At 44.5% G+C, this 18,899-nt stretch overlaps 1 protein-coding gene and 1 long non-coding RNA gene across 5 annotated transcripts in view; one reads left to right on the forward strand and one right to left on the reverse strand.

The window, feature by feature from the left end:
- Window positions 1-1,961: 1,961 nt before the first annotated feature.
- On the reverse strand, window positions 1,962-12,840 carry LOC104314188 (uncharacterized). The gene is made up of 5 exons (XR_011325145.1): window positions 12,173-12,840; window positions 11,949-12,099; window positions 11,136-11,312; window positions 4,836-4,979; window positions 1,962-3,939 (listed from the first exon to the last, which is right to left on the reverse strand). It is a non-coding gene; the product is annotated as an uncharacterized lncRNA (long non-coding RNA).
- An 819-nt stretch (window positions 12,841-13,659) lies between these two features.
- CFAP91 (cilia and flagella associated protein 91) overlaps window positions 13,660-18,899 on the forward strand; it is a 40,776-nt gene continuing 35,536 nt past the window's right edge. For all 4 annotated transcript variants that reach the window (XM_069785851.1, XM_069785849.1, XM_069785850.1 and 1 more), the window contains exons 1-3: window positions 13,660-13,779; window positions 14,607-14,683; window positions 16,819-16,976. In XM_069785851.1, the coding sequence (XP_069641952.1) occupies window positions 13,689-13,779; window positions 14,607-14,683; window positions 16,819-16,976 (326 nt within the window). In that variant the 5' untranslated portion in view covers window positions 13,660-13,688. The remainder of the gene's footprint in view (window positions 13,780-14,606; window positions 14,684-16,818; window positions 16,977-18,899) is intronic.

Consider the following 18,899-nt stretch of genomic DNA (forward strand, 5'->3'; position numbering starts at 1 on the left):
GAGCGGGCAGGAGGGTGGAAAATGGCGTCAGCTCCTGAGAGGACCTGCCACCCACCGCAGACTTAGAGCGGCAACTGACAGGATTTCAGTTCTGCCAGAGCCAGGCCCCCTGATCAGAAAGTTGTAGCCAGCTACCTAAAGCTCTTTTTTCCTACTCGAGCAGTGGGGAAAGCAGGGGCTCAGTTCTTTATCGCAGTCGTGCACAGAAAACTGGAGATGTGTGGGAGCGAAGAACCTGCACGTGACGAGCACAGCCACCATCACTGGTAACGCAAAATGTTGCTGTTTCATGGCTGAGGGACAGCCTGGCCGGTCCCTGCCACGGGCAATCAGGGAAAAAAACACAGAGCTGCTTTTCCTCTGTCGTCTGCCCCAAACCAGGCATCAGCAGCCGCTCTTGCCTTCCAGGTCTCTGCTATGTACAAAACAGCCTGGCTATTTCGCCACGGCCTGTCAGCTCCCTAACGCAACTGTGTGCCACGCTTGTGCCTGCCACCAGCCCTGATGGCGACAGGGTTACACTTGCTCGTGTGTAGACTGGCAGGCACGTTGGCAGAGCAAAGGGACGCCCCACACAGGTAACGTGGGAAGGGCTGCACATCAGTGGATGTGACACTGCTGAGAAGTTGGAAGGGGAAAAGAAGAATATGCCCAGTGGGATGCAGCTGCTGTGCCTTTTAACAGGGTGTAGCAAGAGACAAAGAAGAACTGGCAGCTTGGACCAGATACTAAGGGGATCCGAAATTGTAGGAACACTGACAAGAACACTGACAAGAAGGCCTGTATTTTAGGTATTTAATTAATTTCTGATTTTTAGGATGAGTTTTTTACACTTGGGGCAGATTATCCCATACTTGTCAATTACAGAGGTATTTATTTTGGTCTGTGACGAAAAGTAAATAGCAGTAGCTTCTATAAAACAGGTTGCATGCTCCCAGTCTCAGCAAAACTTAGGAGCTCAAAATATCTGCTAGGAATCTGAATACTCCAGTCAGGTAAAAGATTGAAAAGGGTCCTGCCCTATAGCATTCATGAAATATCAAGCAGCCCCATTGTTTTCAAGAGCCCTGGGCAAGACAGAGAGAATTATTTCATTATTTTTGGTATTTACCCTTCCAGTAAGCCAGGCCAGAAGTGAGGTCATTCTCTGTTGAGAGATTTTGCTTTTCTGTTCCTCTGGATCATACGGTGAATGCCAACACCACCGACCTGTGCTACCTGAATGAGTAAATGACAGGAGAGGATTCTTTTTTTGATCCCCTCATTCTCACAGAGAGAGATGAGAAGTAGAACTTAGTAGCTCTTTTCCAGAAGTCCAAAGCTCTACATTTTCATCACACAGGTCGATGAAGCTCTCCTGTCTTCACCATCGGGGCACCTGTGTGGCACCCTGACAATGTGACTCCTTGAAACACAGGCTTCTGAGGAGATCGCTGATGCATTGCCATCCTGCCTCTGAAATGGTGTCATGTAACACTCGCTCACCTCATCAGCCATCTACTTAATTATCAGTGAATCTCAGGCTCCATAGCCTGTCCCCAGCTATCCCATTCGGCTGGGAAGGTTGTTCAGACTGACCTACGCCCACGCAGCCTCCTGGCTCAGCGCGCACACATTGGGAGGCCATACAGCCAGTTTGTGATGAACTGGAAGATGTACAGGTTGCTTATGTTGACCAGAATATGCTTTTCCCAAATCCATGCAAACATGCTGCAAGATGGAGCTGAGACTGAAATGCCTATCAAAAGCACGGATCAGCTCTTCAAACCAGTGCCTTGGTATTAAGGTTTTTTGAACATATTAAGCAAGTTTTCCTTTCAAATTAACTAGCTTTGTCTTTTTTTTCTAAAGCTTTATCTGCTGGCCACTATCCAAAGGCCTAGAAAGAGCTGGTGGCAGAAATGCAAACTCTTTGAGGGAAAGCCTGTGGTAAAAAAACCTCAAAGGGGGTTTCCCAAGTCTGCAAGTGAACAGTATCTTTTATTTAACAACATCTTTTATTTAAAAAAAAGAGTTTGAATTAGATTGATTTAGCCTGTAGAAACCAGGAAAAGACCAAACAAAACACATTTTATACTCTTGCCAGAGTTACAGAATACCAAGGGCCGGGGGAGGTTAAAATTTAGTCATCTTGGGAGAAGACTTCAGAGGGGTCTGCACAAAGGTATGGCATGTGGAGACTAAACATCTCTGCAAGCAGCACTCCATTTTAACTCCAGCAGCTGTCCAAATAGATTAAGGAGGAGCGCTGCTATTTTGGCCATGCTGCCTGCATGGTAATAGTTTGTAACAGAATCACCCTGGAAGAAGGAATCACTTCTTGGTGGGATGAAGGGGCAGGTGCTGGGAGGGAGGAGAAGGAAGAGAATTGCCATTAAAGCACAGTTAACACATCTTCATACTGATTGCACCAATTTGGAGTACAGTGCAGAGGGGAGCTCACAGCCTTTTCTCTTCTGACATTACATTGTGCGTAAGGATTGATTGTTACCTTGGTGCTTTTTGTTTTCCACTTGTCCTCTGCCTGCTGACAGTGGCAGAAGAATTATATTAAAGAGTATGTGTCAGGATGAACAGATTTATCTACCAGTCAAAGAGGTATAGCTAAGGGCAGGCTACTGAGCTAAGACTGCTGGAAAATTGTCAGATCCAGTACCCAGGAAAGAAGATGCAGTTGAAAATCTCAGAGTCTCTGAAAAAGATAATGAAAAAAAGACCCTCCCTCAATCTACCATGTCACTTGGAAGCCTGGTGCCACATGTGAGAGTACAAGGACTACAGACAGCACTGGACATTGGCAGCTCTGGTTTAGAGGAGTAATGGGTGAAATAGGGGGAGACTGCTCAGTTGCCTTGGGGTTCCAAATTATTTTCCCTGTTCCCTATTTCCCCTTTATCAGAATTAAAGAACATATAGCAGTGACTCATGATGTGTAAATATCACAGTAGCACTGCAGTCATTGCTGTTGGCTTCTATCTTTGGTTTCAGCCCACTAAAAGAATGGTTGTCCAAAAAAAGAAGTACTTGTCTGTTAGAGAGACTCAAATGGACAGACTTTTCAAGGAACCTCAAAAATATATTTACATTCATTGTTACTGTTAGGTAGGGTAAGCCCCTATCACTGTCAGTTGAAAGTAGCAGTCTGGGGTAGTCCAGGGTTTTCCAGATTTCTCACACTTCCGATATACATGACGGAAAATAAATTTAACTGTGGAAAATCTGTGTGGTGAAACAGAGCTGAAGGTATTTTGATATTTTCCATGTAGTGCCTATTCTGGGAACCAATGACCTTTTACCATCTTGAAAAAAGAAACCTGTTTAATATTGGTCTAGAGAAATATTTTTGTCTTTGATGTAGTATAAACATGAGACAGCCACTGCTTCAGCAGCCCAGTCAACCATACGCTGTGTTTGATTATCAAAGAAGTTGTCTGTGGTTTTGGTCAATGCTTAGATACACACGGGGGAAAAAAAGGACTTCAAACCTCTGAGCAAGATGACTTGTCAGGGCCCTGTTGCCTGCTATATTAACTGCCCAACTACAGGGTAGAGTTTCTCTTTTTGATCAGAGTTGCAGACCTGCAACTACCAAATACTATCAGCTCAGCGGTGTGACCTGAGAGAGAATGGATGCTAGGATAGAAGGACTTTGCTCTGATCTAGTACAATGGCAGAGACTCTAAGGTGATTAATTACATCCCCTCTAAGCTTCAAACTCCATCTTTAGGTGAAGGCAAGTGGTTCACTGCACTAAAATCACCTTAAGAAGTGATGCACCAGTCCGTTCCCAGGCTGAAGAGGCAAATCCCCATGTTTCAGGACTACGGCATGAATTCTGTATGCAGGGATGCTGTACCACAGGACTGAACCATCCCCTCCCAGGAGATCACCATGGAAGGCTGTATGGAGAGAGTCTCCTTCCATACTGGCAAGCAAGCCCTTAAAGAAACAAGAGTAGAATCAAGATTACTTTTAAGGCATTTCTGTCTCTTTGAGTACCCTACAAGCTCTTACTGCAACAGATCATCTCTTGCCAGAAATTCAGCCAAATCTTCAGAGTGTCAGAGGCTGGAGGTGGAAGGTAGTTTGCAAGATCGCAGGCACTTGCCACTTTAGAACCAGAACTGCTGTCTCTGACATTGCAGGACTATGACCACAGCATCCCAGAAATTCATGTTGGGACCAGGACTCTGCGGCCTAGTCCTCCATAGTAAAGAAGATAGCAACCCTCTTACAGCAACAGGCAGAGCAGACTCTTGTCCCAATCAAAATTTGCAGCAAAAATAATTTCAAGAATTGCCACCACTGCTTGCTTTTGCTAAGAAACCAGTGGTTTTATAGTACAGTCAAGACACTGTTTCCAGCAGTGGATGACTTTTCCAGTGAAATCTGGATGTTCATGCAGGAAAAGAAAAAAAAAAAGACATCAGTGCTTGTTTTTGATATAAACTTAAAGGATCTTAATATCTTTCTCACTTTTTTTTCTGCACATCTCTCCTCAGTTTGTGCTAAGATTATTACTATCATCACTTTCATGCTATGCCTCTTCTTTTCACTGCCCACTGAAAGCATATCCAAACATATTAGTAAAGATTATGAATTTGCCATGCATGCAACACTGCAAAAGCCAGATCAGCAAATTCAGTATGCGATCACCCTGGTAACATGGTGAAAGAAGGAAGCCGGCATTTTGTGCTGTGCCACAAAGTAGCCCGCCTGTTCCACATGCATTGGAGGCAAGCTCAACTGAGCCTTTTGACATGTGGCAGCTTTTCCACAACGCAGATATGCAGCAGCTGATGTTGGAGGTGCATTTCAAACCTGGTCAGGCTTACTTCAGTGCTTGCTGGGATAACTGATCAGCTGCTTCCCATTGTGGGGGGAACACCTGTGAAAATCCGAGCATTCTGGAATAGATCCCATTGCACAGACTGGTGAGAAGGAAAGGCCAGGTGTTTGCGCTCAAATGGCTGCATGTGCTACCGACACAACAAAAGAGCATGGCTGAAGAACACAAGCCTGTATTGTCTGACAGTCACTACGCTTAGTAATTCAGAAAATCCTAATCTGTATTTGGAAAATAACATCACTAATCTGCAAAGGTCTGTCCCTCCGCTGCAGTCAGACTCTCTGGTTTCAGTTAAACATCAGAAAAAAAATAGCCCAGGTTTAAAAGTGTTTAGGCATGAAGAAGATACACATTAGTCACCCACGGGGAAGTTTTGCTATCCTCAGACATTTATCTTTCCTCCACTGCAGAGTTAACCAAGACAGCTGCCTATGCAGTTCTTTCCAAACAGGAAACATCCTTCATTCTCAATTCTCATGAGCTGAAAGAGTTAAGACTTTCAAACTTCTGCATAAGCCCTATATGAATTGTCAGAACTGATCAGAATGTGACCCCAAGCAATCAGACAGCTGAGCCACTGTTAATAGGTAGCACCACATGCATGCATGGATGATCTCTGGTAAGTCACCCCACAAAAATCAAATGCTGCCTAAGGTCTGTGCTTATGCATTACAGGAAATCTCATTCAGAACCCAAGTTCACTTGCCTGTGTACTGAAGAAAAATGCCTCACTGTAGTTCCACAAAATACTCCCTAATACAAACTTCTAACCTTGATTGGCTCTGCTGCAAACGAGGCAGTGTTTCTGCAACTCCAGTGAATGGTGTTAAGCTGTCAATCAATGGAGAAGCAGCAATACAGTACAGTTCTTTTCCACTGCCCACATTCCAGTTGTCCTTTTTTTCCTCTAAGTGTTGCTGCTATTAACAATTTTCTTCTGCTTGGTGGTATGCCATTTTGATGTCTGTGTTGGTAGCGCTCCTGTCTTGTTTGAATCTATGCAAGTCTCTCTTGATCATGTTTTATGAAATGTGACGCTCCACTATAGAAAATAGTTTAACATTCACTACAAACTGCGGGAGCTAACTGGAAGCCTGGAAGGAATCATTAGTATTTACAAATACATGAGCCATGCCATTTTTGAGATGTCACTGATTGCAGCTGCATACTTCTATATACTCACATCCCACCACCTCACTCCTTTTAAATATTGCATCAAGCCATATGCTGTACAATGCTGCAAGCTGCTTGTAAGGAGCCTGCAACATTATGTATCTTCTGAATCCATTTACAATCCCCACAGCTGTTACTTGACTTGCAAAGTTACAAAATAATGCAGAAAACTCAGTCACTCTAAAGCCATTTCTTTCACATCAGTGGTCAAGCTAGGTTTCAACTCTGAACACCTAATTCATTTGCACTTGTTTTCTTCTGCTTTTCTTCTTGTTGATCCAGGAGATTTTCTAAGTCTAACGAGCATTACTGGCACTTTCTCAAGGAGATCTTTAGAATTCTTATTCCCACCAAAAATGAATTGGACTTGGCTATCAAGTGCTTAACGGTCAGATTTTGAGAAGCATTAGGGCATCTCTATATGCAGGTGGAGGGATTCTCAAGAGAGCCTATTTACATTGACATCTTCCTAAATACATTATGTTGCTGGAGTACAATTATTTTTGAAAAAGTGACATGGGAACACAAGTCATGTACATGGCAGAAAATGTCATCTAAACCTTCAGCTCAAGCCCATATCCTGGCTATTTTGCCCTGGTTTTCAAGATGCTGTAGAGTATGCTGTGCAGCATTTTCTCAAAGTACTGAGTGTCTTGGGTTGGTATTTACTCTGTGTAACAAACACTAAATTTTACTCAACACTTCCTGTCTGGACTGGCACATCATTAACTTCAACTACTCCAGTCCCTTATTTAAAACCTAGAATGGATTCCTCCAGGTGTGATTCTCCTAGGGGTCCCTCCAAAGACTTACTCAAGATCAAAGAGGGGACATTTCCAGATCAACACGCTAGATGCTGAGTTCCTGTCATGCTCTCATAGTTGATACGTCAAGACACCAGTGATGTGCTCTAGATCCTGTACTGTGTTCTGTTCAGTCTCCACCATTTGAGACTGGGACGTGACATGTGAAGGGTGCAGGCAAAGGCAGAGGGGAACGATAGAGGAACTTTCATGACTGAAGAGAGTACAGGCTTTGTTTTCTTACATGAAGGAAGTGATACTTACGCATCCTTTGAGAGGGCTCTGTTCAGCCCCCATCCGATTCTAGCTTTTTCCTTCCTGTGGCCTGAGTGTCCTGTCACTGCTGTCTCACCCTTTTATTTCTGGTAGGCCTCCCTCAGGCCCCTAGCCCTCACTGGATTGCAATTAAAGGATGATAAGTAAATATTTTTTTGGAAAGTAATAGACAGGATTAAGATCATGTCACACTAATTGTTCAAGAGGAAATAAGAGTGCAGTGTATGGAAGAGTTATACTGTATTCTAACAACAAGCTAAAACGAGTCTCCATAACACTTCTGTCCAGCTATTTAACTCCATGAAAAGAGTGGTTAAAATGGTCACAGAAAAATCAAGAGTCCCTGGTGCTCCCTTCAGATCAGGCAAGCACAAACATTCACTCCCTGGTAAAGTTTTCCAACTAGCTGGAAGCCAGACTTGACCAGGCACCTTGGCAAACAATAGGAGAAAGAGCAAGGAAAGCAGAAATGCTGCAGAGGTCAGCAAGGTACTCCATTTCATAGTTTTTGACACATCAGATAAATATATACTACCTGTCTCCCTGTCTGCTGAACTGTTAAGCTACCCTGCGCTGCTGTGGGCTTTAGTACAAACAATCCATCAAGCGGTCACTAAAAATCTAGCTACTGAACTCCTGAGCTTCTGGGTAAAGAGATCTCCTTGGCTCAAGGAGACAACCTTCTCTCTACAGCCCCTGACATTCTGAGGGAGTCACCACCCCTCTTAGTCATGCCAGCCCCCTGCCTTGTCTGGGGGAGAGCAGAGTCGGGAAGCGTGATCCATCAGCCGGGCCAGGATGGTCAGTTGCTGGTGACAGCACCCTCCCTGCATCCCTGCAGGCTGCACAGGCACCACCAGTCAAGTGTTAGGGAGCTCAGTACTTCAGCAGGACCTCTCCTCAGGCTTGGCTGAGTAAAATAGGGCAATTCACATCCTCCCATCCAGACTATTAACAGGCTCCAAATGGTTTTTAGGATTGCCCTTTTAAAGCAAGAACTGTCCTCTCTCTGCTTAGTATGGAGCTGAGAGAAATGGATATTACCAGAACCAGAACTCAGTGGTGGCTGGAACCCCTTCCACTCCCTGAAACATCTCCCATCCCTCCTCAAGCTCCTTCTACTTACACCTTGCCTGCCTGCCTTCCCTCCCTGCACTTGGACTCCCTTCCCCCAGCTCAACAGGCAGCTACCAGCAAATACAGATTTTAATTTATTTACTTTTAAAATAGACAAACAGATGATAAGGCTGGGGCCAAACCCTCCTGAAAAGCAGATATGGAATCCCATCACAACCCAGCTAGAAGTACATTTCTCATCCAGGTCTCCAGAAGGAAAAAGTAGTTTGATTGCTTTGAAGATATAAGCTCATCCCAACTTCTAAGCCTACGGGATAAAATCCTGCCTGTTAATGTAATATTCCCCTTCCATCAAATTGTTCCTCTGGTTGTTCTCTTACCTCCTGTGCTCTGACTAGGATGTGGCATCTCCTCTGCTGATTCAACCACCGATTGGTGCAGCAAGGAACAGAGGGAATCTGAGGTTTAATTTTAAAAAGAAATGTCTTAACACACTGGAACTTGAAAGTTGCAAGCTAACATGTTGGCACTGCCATTTATTCTTCCAAGTATTGCATGGGAGGAGTGAGAACACTAGGAATTCAATAGTCCCCTAAGCAGTTCGATCCAAGATCCTTTTCCTACTGAGGTGAGACAACAACATTTCTGACTTCAGCCCAGCAAATCATTCAAATGTCATCCCTGTTCATTAAGAATCTCATCCAAAGCTCATTCAATGCAAGTGAAATTAAGTATACAAATGTCCTTCAGAGATGCCTGAAGTATTGGTAAACTCAGGGGTTTGTCACAAATTGGACTTCTCTGAACCATGGGCTGAAAATGTCCTTCATTCCACTTTCCTTTTTTATTTTTTTTTTCCCCAAGTGCTAATCAAAACCATTATGGAAGTCTTTCAGCACACTTTGAAGTGAATCCTTTAACTGTGATCACAAAGCACTACTACTTCATTTTCTTTGAACTTTTGACTTTTTAGGCTATCCTCATCTGTAGACTGCTTTTAGTACAAGAAGTGTGCCAACAGTCATACTAAGAAAAGAAAAGCAGGAGAGAACAGGTCTCCTATAATGATGCTCATCTAGTTTTTTCAGTTTCAGTAGTTGTATCTCAAGATGCCTCTCTCAGCAGAGCTCTTAGTAAAAACAGCACAAAGAAACCAAAGACATCACCCTGGCAAACCTCCATTTACCACAATCAGTATTCCAAGGCCACTTTTACAAAAGATGTCACAAGTTACAAGTGAGGTATTCCACAATGGATATAATGCCCTACTAAGCCAAAAGCCAGCACAGAAACAAGGCCTTAATCCACAAAAAGTTAGATTTCACAGCATCTGTCTTCTCACATCTTTTTGATGTGCTCCCTGCCGGGAATAGTGACCACATCTTCCTCCTCCTCCTCTTTTCCTCACTCTCTTTCACAGTCTCTTCTGATGGGCTGGGAGGAAGGCCCCCTTCTTCTGGATTAAAAACCTAGTAATCACATTGACTGCAGCTTTGTGCTGCTGCTTTCCTGCTCGATTCACACATCTGGAAAGAGGCGTTTATTACACACAGTTAGTAAACTATGTGGAGATCGGACAGGGAATGGAAATTAGAGCTTACTTTGGATGGCTTCAAGGGCCAAATTAATTTTATATCATTCCACATTTAACAGAAGTGCTGAACTGGCACCACCCAGGTTAGAGACTAAGATGGACCATACATGGAGAAATTGCGACATCCTGTGGCAAGAATGGGAAATGGCACGCTAACCGTTACCGGTTTTAAATGGACGACAATTTGGGCATTTCCTGCAATCAAAGCCTCAACAGTGCTTTTATTGCTGTAACTTTGTTGCCTGTAACTTAGATTTTTTTAATAACTAGCAAAAAGATGCCACAAACCATCACATGCACCCACCACCACAACAGTGCTGTCATTTAACAACTGCTAACGAACAGAGAGCAGAAGAGCACTATCTACATAATTAAGCTTAAAGCCAGATGGATGACATCTTGCCAGGGGCTTCACAGATCCTCGTGAATTTCAGGGGAAAAGTCACATTCAAGAAATTCAGTTCCCTCCCAGGCTTTGGAGGACAGAAGGAAGACAGAGTAGAGAAACTCATCATCTGTTTAGCTCAACTTCTTTGCCTTCTCCCCCCTTGTCCTGCCTTTCTGCACCCTTCCCCACTTTTTCAGCTCCTGATCTAGGTCTCCCATTTTCTTGCCAAGACCACTTCAGTTCTGCTCTACTGGCTGCTCACCCTCTCTCTCCCTCTTCCCCCTGCACACTGGTTCTCTACCACCACACTCTTCTACTAATTTTTCTTTGCTTAGCCAGCCAAGTTTCTCCTCTAAAACCACACTTTCACATCCAATCCATCTTCTCTTTGTCCAGCCACTATTCTGCTCTCAACTAATGCCTAATCCTACCCTCCTTGTCTAAATTTTCCACTTCTCTTTGTCTGATTTTACAGTTCAAACACATCAGCAAGTCATCACAGCATAACGAGTCCATCAACAGAGTAGTAGTTCATCTTGCAGCAAATTACACCATCTTATCTCAAGGTTAATGTGAGATAAAATGCATTTGGCTCAGCCTCTTTCATGGGCAGCTAAACTAGTGCACTTTACTGCAATTTTGCAACATGCTAAGCACTGGCACAGAGTTAGTCCGCTCAGTCACTGCACAGTAACTCACAAAGGTGTGGACAGTTTACTCGTACATCTGAGCACCTGGTGTCCCCTCAGAGCCAAGTGGCTATAAAAAAAGTCATCAGATAGACAGCACCCCAGCTCAGCTACAGTCTTGTTCTGGAAAAGCTATTACTGAAAAAAAATGAAACAGCCAACCCAAAAAATCATGCTACAGCCCGCAGCTCTGAGGAGAAAGCCCGCCAGTCAAGTTCTTTGAAAACTGTAACTAAGAAACAGGAATCTTTTTTGATTGCTTACAGTTTAGTTGCCTTCAGCTCACCTTCACCAGAGTGACAGGATGTGTTCTTGATGCAGACAGACCAACCTGCCAGATAAGCTTTGAGTCCCTTTTCCAAAGCGCTGGTCAGAGACAAGGTTGCCGAGTTTACTGCCTGGGATCAAACATTTTCTCAGAGCCTTTCATGTTTTGGGATCTTTTTCTTTGGAAATGGCTGATCTACATTTAAAAAAAAAAAAAAAAGACCGATTCAGACCAAACCTCACTGCTTCGCTATTGCAGTGTATTCCGCAGCACACACCACCATGCCAGGGGCTCTGGCCAGGTTTCACTCCAGCTGCAGATCCACAGGAATATGAAGACTTCAGGCAAAGAACATTCAAGATAGTAATAATCAACACATCTTTGAACATTTGTAAGGCTGTTCACTGTCCACATCTGTAATGCACAGAGATTTCTCTGAAACGTTAGTTAAAAATAAGCCAGTATTTCACCACCCCCCACCCCCAATCTAATCTAAGCAAGCTCCATGAACCTGAACCTTGAGCTTTTTAGCTCAGCTACATATACCTTCCGTGAGCAAGTACTAGTCTTCAGGCAGCTATGCAGTGACCTGAAAACTTTTACCTTTTATTTTCTGACAGGTTAGTTTTCAGCCACATCAGTCTCCCGAGATGGTTCCCCACATAGTCTTTCAGCTGCCAACACCAAGAGATCAGAGGCAGCGGAGCCAGGCAGCTCATGGTGAACAAAGAAGAAGGTGGCAACATCTCACATTTAGTCCAATTTAATGCAATTAAAGTTAATAGCAGGACTGCGCCTTTTTGATCTTCCACAACTCCAGAAAGTACTCACTTGTTAAGCTATGCCCTGACATTTTACTGTACTCTGTCAAGAACTCATGTAATTGTTCCATTATTTCTTCTCTACCTGGTTTCCATCTGGTTCTTTTCCTCATCAGAAAAACAGAACTCCAGGCCACCTGTATCCAGTCATCTCTGAAAACCTTAAAGTGGAAAAACGTGAGAGGGTGGAGCTGACAAAGAATCATTTTTTTGGCCAAAGTACAGTTTACACACCTCATTGCCTCAAGGCAGATGTCCAGCATGGAAAAAATTCAGCATGGAAATTATGGAGTTCTAATGAAATGAGATACAAAACAGGAAAACTGAATCTGATCATGAGAAATGTTGGGCAACTCTATTAAAAAGTGACTTTCATTGCCCCTAACAATAATTAAAATAAGAGATCACATTGTAAAGCTCTCTAGTAAAATGAGGGCCTTTACAGCTTGCTGGGTATCTTTAGGGCATGGATCAATCCATTGCGGAAAGTAGTATCCTATACATGTCAGTCAGCAACAAAGCTGTGACAGCATTTCTTAGTTCAGACCCACATGCGAGTCTTCAATTGACCCATTTTGATCAACTACCCTAAAAAAGAAGTTGTTGCTTCAAGCAAGTGATGGGCCTTTAAGAAAGTAAACCAGCATTTGAAGTTGAATTAAATGTCTATGCGTAAATTGGCAGAGCCAAGGAATTTGGAACCACAGTTCTAACATTGCTCTCTTGTGATGAAGCACTGAGGGGCCACAATTTTGTCAGACCTGGCAAGCTGTGAATAATTACTTGGTATACAGAGTTTTATATACAAAATAACTAAAACAAGGGACTTCCTTCAAGATTATAGGCAGAGGAAAGGGCCCATTTACAATTCTGCTGATTTTTACGTCCTATTCCAAAAGTCTCAGCGGCATTGCCTCCGTATCTCCTCAGGCTGACCAAAGCGTTAGCCGTTCCTGTTTAACAGCACGAAGAAGCTTCCAACTTTGTTCCTCACAGCGAGGATGGCCTCCTCCTTGCAAAACCAGCAATGTTTTGCAAAGCCTAATGTTTATTTGTAACACTTTGTGCCGGTCTCTCCAGATGCTTTACACGTGCAAAAATACCTCTCCGGGCAGTGGATACCAACCCTATTTTCACCACTTTACAGCCGCAGAAGTCCTAAGCAGTAACAAGCAAAGCCAGGAATAATACCCAGGCTTGAACCCAGTCCCCAACTGTCATTCCTAAACCAGTTTTCTTAATCACTAAGCGAGGGTCCGGGGGGACTGGAGCGCATCACATAAAACAACTCCGGCAAGAGCCGTTAAAAACCAAACCCCACCTAAGCCCGACGAAAGATGAAAAGACGACGAAAGACCCGCGTCCCCCCCTTTCCACACCGGAGCAGGACAGGGCTGCGCCCCCGCCGCTACGCCGCGGGCTCCCTCCCCTCCTGCGGCGGCACAAGATGGAGGCGGGCGGGCCTGGCCGCCTCACAGGGCCCTGCGGGGGAGGAGAGCCAACCCCCTGCCACCGGAGGTTCGGAGGAAGCGGCGGCAGCATGCGGGAAACGGCCGGGAAAAACCCCGAGGGCCGGGCCTAGTCCCCGGGGAAAGGCCCGAGAAGCCGCCGCCGCCGCCGCCGCCCCGCCCGGGGAACCTGACCGCCCCCCCAGAACCGGGCCGCCCCCCCCGGCATTAACGTCCCGCCGTAGGGGGGCGTGGCATCCCCGGCCCCGCCCGCCGGCGGTCGCCATGGGAACGGCGGCGCCATGAGCCGTACGGTGACGGGCGCGGTGCGGGCCCCGCTCCTCGGGGACGGCCGTCAAATGGCTCCCGGCCGGACCTTCCACTGCCCCTACGGTACCGGGCCCAGCCGGGAGGGACGGCGTCCTCCCCGCGCCCCCTGCAGCCCCCGGGGCTTGGCGGGGGGCAGGGAACCGGTGCGACCAGGCCCGACACCCTTCCGCGGGGAGGGAGGTGGCGTCCAGCGGGGCTCGGCCGGGCCCCGGGTGGGGAGTTGGGTGCTGGCAGGGGACGGGACGGTTGCGAGGCGGTTGCGGCTGCCCGAGCAGGCCTCCCGCCTCTCTTCCCGACCGGCCGCCGTGCATAGACGAGGTGCAGGGCCGGAGCGGGCCGAGGGGCTGTCACGGAGAGGCCGGCAACCGGCTAGGCAGGGAAAGCAGGTCTGGAGCCGGGAGGATGGGTGCAAGCCCCAGGAGCGGGGCAGAGCCCCGCAGGGGTAAAGCGTTAGGGTTGGCAGCGGTAAGGAAGCTGCCAGGAGCGAGGAGAGGCTTGGGACTGCAAAACATTTGCGAGCTGGAGGAAAGTCAGCACTAGCTCCGTGTCCCAGAGGGACGCATCATGTAGAGGACGATATTTCCACTGCTTACCATTGCGCCATGCTTTCTTTTTTCTGTTTCATGTCTTCATCTTCTATTTTAACTCGGCAGCGCTTCCAAAGAAAGTAGGTTTTTCTTCAGTCATGTGCGTGTTCCACAGAACAGTAGTAGTTCAGCTCTGAGGCTCACTTGTGTGATGGTGGAATTTCTTTGATACGGAGACATGTACTTCAGCTTTTTTCTTCCCTAGTTGGTTTTATACTCTCATATGGACAGACAATGGAGCTTGACGATTCATGCTGATTCCTCAAATATGTAACTAGTTCCATTTGTTCACTTACCTTTCAGACCCTCTGTACACACTATCAAGTGAGAAGGACCATTCAAAGTCAAATGTCCACGTTCAGCTTGTCGGTGATAAAGTGGTAGGTGTTGGCCAAAGATAGCTCACGTATGCACCTTATGTTTCTGCATGTATGCATACACATGGGTAGAAACTCTGTCTCAGTTCTAAGCTGCTCCCTTAAAACAGCAAAATACAAAGCAAAGGAAGCAGTTTTATCTAAAACAAGACTTAACACAGGGAGTAACCATGATTGCAGGCCTAGGGTGACTCTGTAGCAGCAGCCTAGAAATGCCCAGTTTCATGTCCTGAGTAATTTCCTAAATTGTGTGTCAGTACTTTTAAAAGACTATCTCCAAATGCTGTTAACAATAGCTTGTATGTTATTAAGATCTACAAAACGAACTGGACGGTTCTTGGGCTGTTGTTGAAGCAGAACTGTTAAAATAATGTGTTATTTCACATGGTGCCTTCTCATTTACCTTGGGCACTTACACTACAGTTCAAGGTAGCATAATTAGACAGTTTAAAATGAACTAGGTAGCAACAGCTAAGCAGCCTGTAAAGATTGCAGACCCGTCCTGATTCTTCATCCTAGGTTAGTGCAATTTTAACTTACTAGCTAAGCCCTCAGCTAGTTAGCCCATGCTTAGCTCCCTACTGCATTTGCTCCCCTGCTATCAGTATTCACCCCAGCTAGTCCAAAACCAGCTAGGGCATGTCTGTGGGAGTTGCAGTCACACCTTCAGAGAGCAGTGATTGATGGCTGGACAGGCTGCATATAAGTAGAATGCCAAAGGAAAACAGACTCAGTACAACTGCACAATGAATTGGATTTTAAACAGAGTCCCCTGAAGCTATGCACTTGACTGAGCCTGCAAGGCAGATATTCTGAACTCTGAAACTCCATTGCTGTACCGCGAGGACAAAATCCCTGAGCAGCTTTCCAACAATAGAATCAAGAAACATTTTTTTGAAGAATGTTTCTGGATGTCTCCTACCCCATTATCTCAGACTCTTTCTTATATCTACATGGAAAAAATGTGTGTTTGTCTGCCTCTCTGTAGAGAGACATACACATGGAGCTGGGAACATTGCCTGTCATCATAGAGATCCTTGCAACAGTATGGCTGTGTTAACAGTTCAGGCCAGACAAAGTAAGCAAGCATACTGTCACTAATGTCACGTCATAGGTGTAATGTTGTGGATGGGTATGGTGACGGACTCACTCTGACTGGCATAAAACATGTTTTAAGCATATGAATCAGCAAGTGCATAATGTGCAATTCAAAACAATACATCTTTGAATTCTTACTCTATCACAAAACCGGGTGGACAGGGGTTGTGATGATATTAGTTTACAGGGTTTTCCAAATTCCTGAAAGTTGAATTCCCTTTGGAGAGAAATGAAACAAAAATGCAGTCTCATGCACAGCAAGCAGCTACTCATAGCAGGGTACCTACATCTTCATCATCTGACACTCTCTTACACTCTGGTGAGTTAGTGTGCTTGAAATGTCACCACTACCCTATACGCATCTGAGTTAGCACCTGCTGAAATGAAAGGAGCGATTCATAATTCAAAAATTATTTCAGGCTTTACAGAAGCTCAAGCCAATATAGCTACATCACTTATACTTGAGTCACAATTGCAAAGATTTACTGGCAACCATAAATTTAGAGATTTAAGGTGTATCTACCCAGGAGAGTTAGTGCTTAGAAGGAAGGGTGTGGATTTTTAATGTGATCATTTTTGTGTGCTAACTCCCATAGAGATATTTTTAACATATGCTAAAACTGTTACAGTATAAAATAATGTAACTTTGTAAGTGGAATATGTTACTTCATTTCTAGAGCACACCAAATAGGAGGGAGTTACGTGGGGTAATGTGCTAGAAGTTCATATTACTGCATATTCACAGTTACTGCACGCTAACTTCTTTATGTAACGAACCGTTAGATCCTTTGATTTTAAGTGTAAGTTTAGACACTGGAAAACAGCCAGAAGGCATAACTGTGCATCTGCTGCTAGTCTGGTATGCTCCACATCTTGAGAAGTACCATCTAGCCAGCTGACATCATTAGCATACGTATGCCTTCTTTCCCCATCCCAAATGTGCAGTCCTGTAAATCACAGCAAGCTAAAATTCTGATCTCTAATGCTGTTTGAAATTGCTAAATCACTGCCTCTCTTCTTTGTGTCCGCACGAACATTAGGTAAAGGCACCAATGCTCAGAAGTATGTTTAGTAGCTTGATTCATTTCCCGGGCCACAGTTTGTGCCTGGAGGGCAAAGATCCGGTGCCTCCATTTATTGACCGAAGATGGAGACGGAGGGCTCAGCAGCGCCTGGAGGCTCTTCAGAAGCTTGCTGCGTAAGTGTTCTATGGTTGGATAATTTAAAACAAACATGCAAACAAAACCGACAAAAACCCATGCACACTGAAGTGGAGATGACTGCAATTTGCTCCTACTTATATTTCCCTTGAAATTAAGAGTTTGCAGCTGTTGTGGAGTATGGTTGCCCATCTGTTTCTTACAGGGTGGATGTTGCACATTCCTTCATCCCTGTGCTATCTGCTTTGCAGCGGTTACCGGGAAAGAGAGTTATTTCAATCTCTTATAGATCAGATAAGTTATGAAGACTTCAGTGACTCATGTGTGTTACTTCATCAGGAGCTGTTTCCTTTTGGTCCCATGCAGTTGCAGCTGGTTAGATTGCTTTTGCTGCTCATGCAAGGGTGTATGGGGCCTGAACCAGGGCACCACATTTTTAGTGCAGGGGTTTCTTAGTTGAACTTTCTCCTGGCATCACAGTTTGGGCTTCTGATTCAGCAAATATTAAAAAAAAAAAAAAAAAAGTTTACATGTTTTGCCACACCATGTATTTTTTTGAGTCCTCTTGTGGCTGTATTCAAGATGGTAGGCATCAGCCTAGGTAGTGGTTTTCAGAAGTTTTTGCTGCATTAACAAGCTAACTTTAGACCGTAGGCTTTTCAGATGATGTGTGCTCTGGGCTTGTTGGTAAATTCTACCACATGCCAGACAGTGATCGAAGATGTTTAAGAATGATACAGCGGATTTCACACCTGGTTTTGTTCAGTTTCGAAAGCGTATTCTTCTCATTTCCATAATAAAATAAGAATATTTTTTTTCTTGTTTTCAGCATTTCAAACTGTCCCCCGCACATGAAAACCTCAGTGGCTTCTTATACTTTGCCTGTTATTCTGTAACAAGAACTTATTTGACCCCTGCGCCACTTTAAAATTGATTTGCATTTCAACAACATGTATTTGCAAAATGCCTTGAAATTAACAAAACATGAGAAATACATCCCCTCTGTTTCAACCTGCACTGACTGACAGTGTTGCTGATACAGAAGATAGAATATTTCCCAGCTGTCTTCTCAGTAGTTGCATTGCGTCTGCAAGGTTACCAGGAATAAATGCTCATTTATTTCAGCAAAGTCAGCAAATGTAAGTCAAGGACATGCAAGAGGCAGGATCTGTGGAATAAAAGGGGCTATTTCACTGGGTTCCCATTGTGCCTATAACTATACCATAATAGGATGAACAGCTTATGCTAATAAAGTTAGATCATAAGAATAAGTGCCCACCTGTGCTGAATGAAACACAAATCCATCTGGATGGAGCAACAGTCTGATATGTAAAGAGTCAGCTAGTGGAACTAGTCAGCTCAATTAACTCATTTGAATTACAAACACAACTTCACAATAATAGGTTGATTAGTGCTGAGCAAGTATTCTCAGGTTACAGCACTGCATCTCAAAACATTCCCCTCTCTTTTGTTATGTGATATGACTGAAAGCACTGGGAAGAGATGACTTTAAACTTACCTTGGCAGTAAATTGTATGTCACGGGAGGTTAATGAAGCATCTCTCTATAGGCTTTGCTGTAGTGGGTAGCCATACTGTGGCTCCCTGAGTTCCACAGCACAGCTCGCGGGGCTTAGATGAGGTCTTTGAAGACAACTGATCTCAGCATGCGATCCGCTGTTTTGATCCCAGCTGTCGAGCAATATTATGTATTGTTAATTGTATCTCTGTAAATATACCTCTGTATTTAAAATTAGGCAGCAGCAACCAACTCCAGCACCCACAATCCCGTACATCTGAGGTCCGGATTCTTACATATTGCCAAAAATGGTCTTACGAAAAACATGACCTTCAGGACTTGCCATATATATAGCTTAAAGAAATGACTTACCTTAATGGCATGATATGGGCTTTTTTTTTTTTTTTTTTTTAAAAAAAGAACTTATCTTTCTTGGTTTTAAC

Source organism: Haliaeetus albicilla, chromosome 6 (genome assembly GCF_947461875.1).
Source record: "Haliaeetus albicilla chromosome 6, bHalAlb1.1, whole genome shotgun sequence".
Taxonomy (NCBI): domain Eukaryota; kingdom Metazoa; phylum Chordata; class Aves; order Accipitriformes; family Accipitridae; genus Haliaeetus; species Haliaeetus albicilla.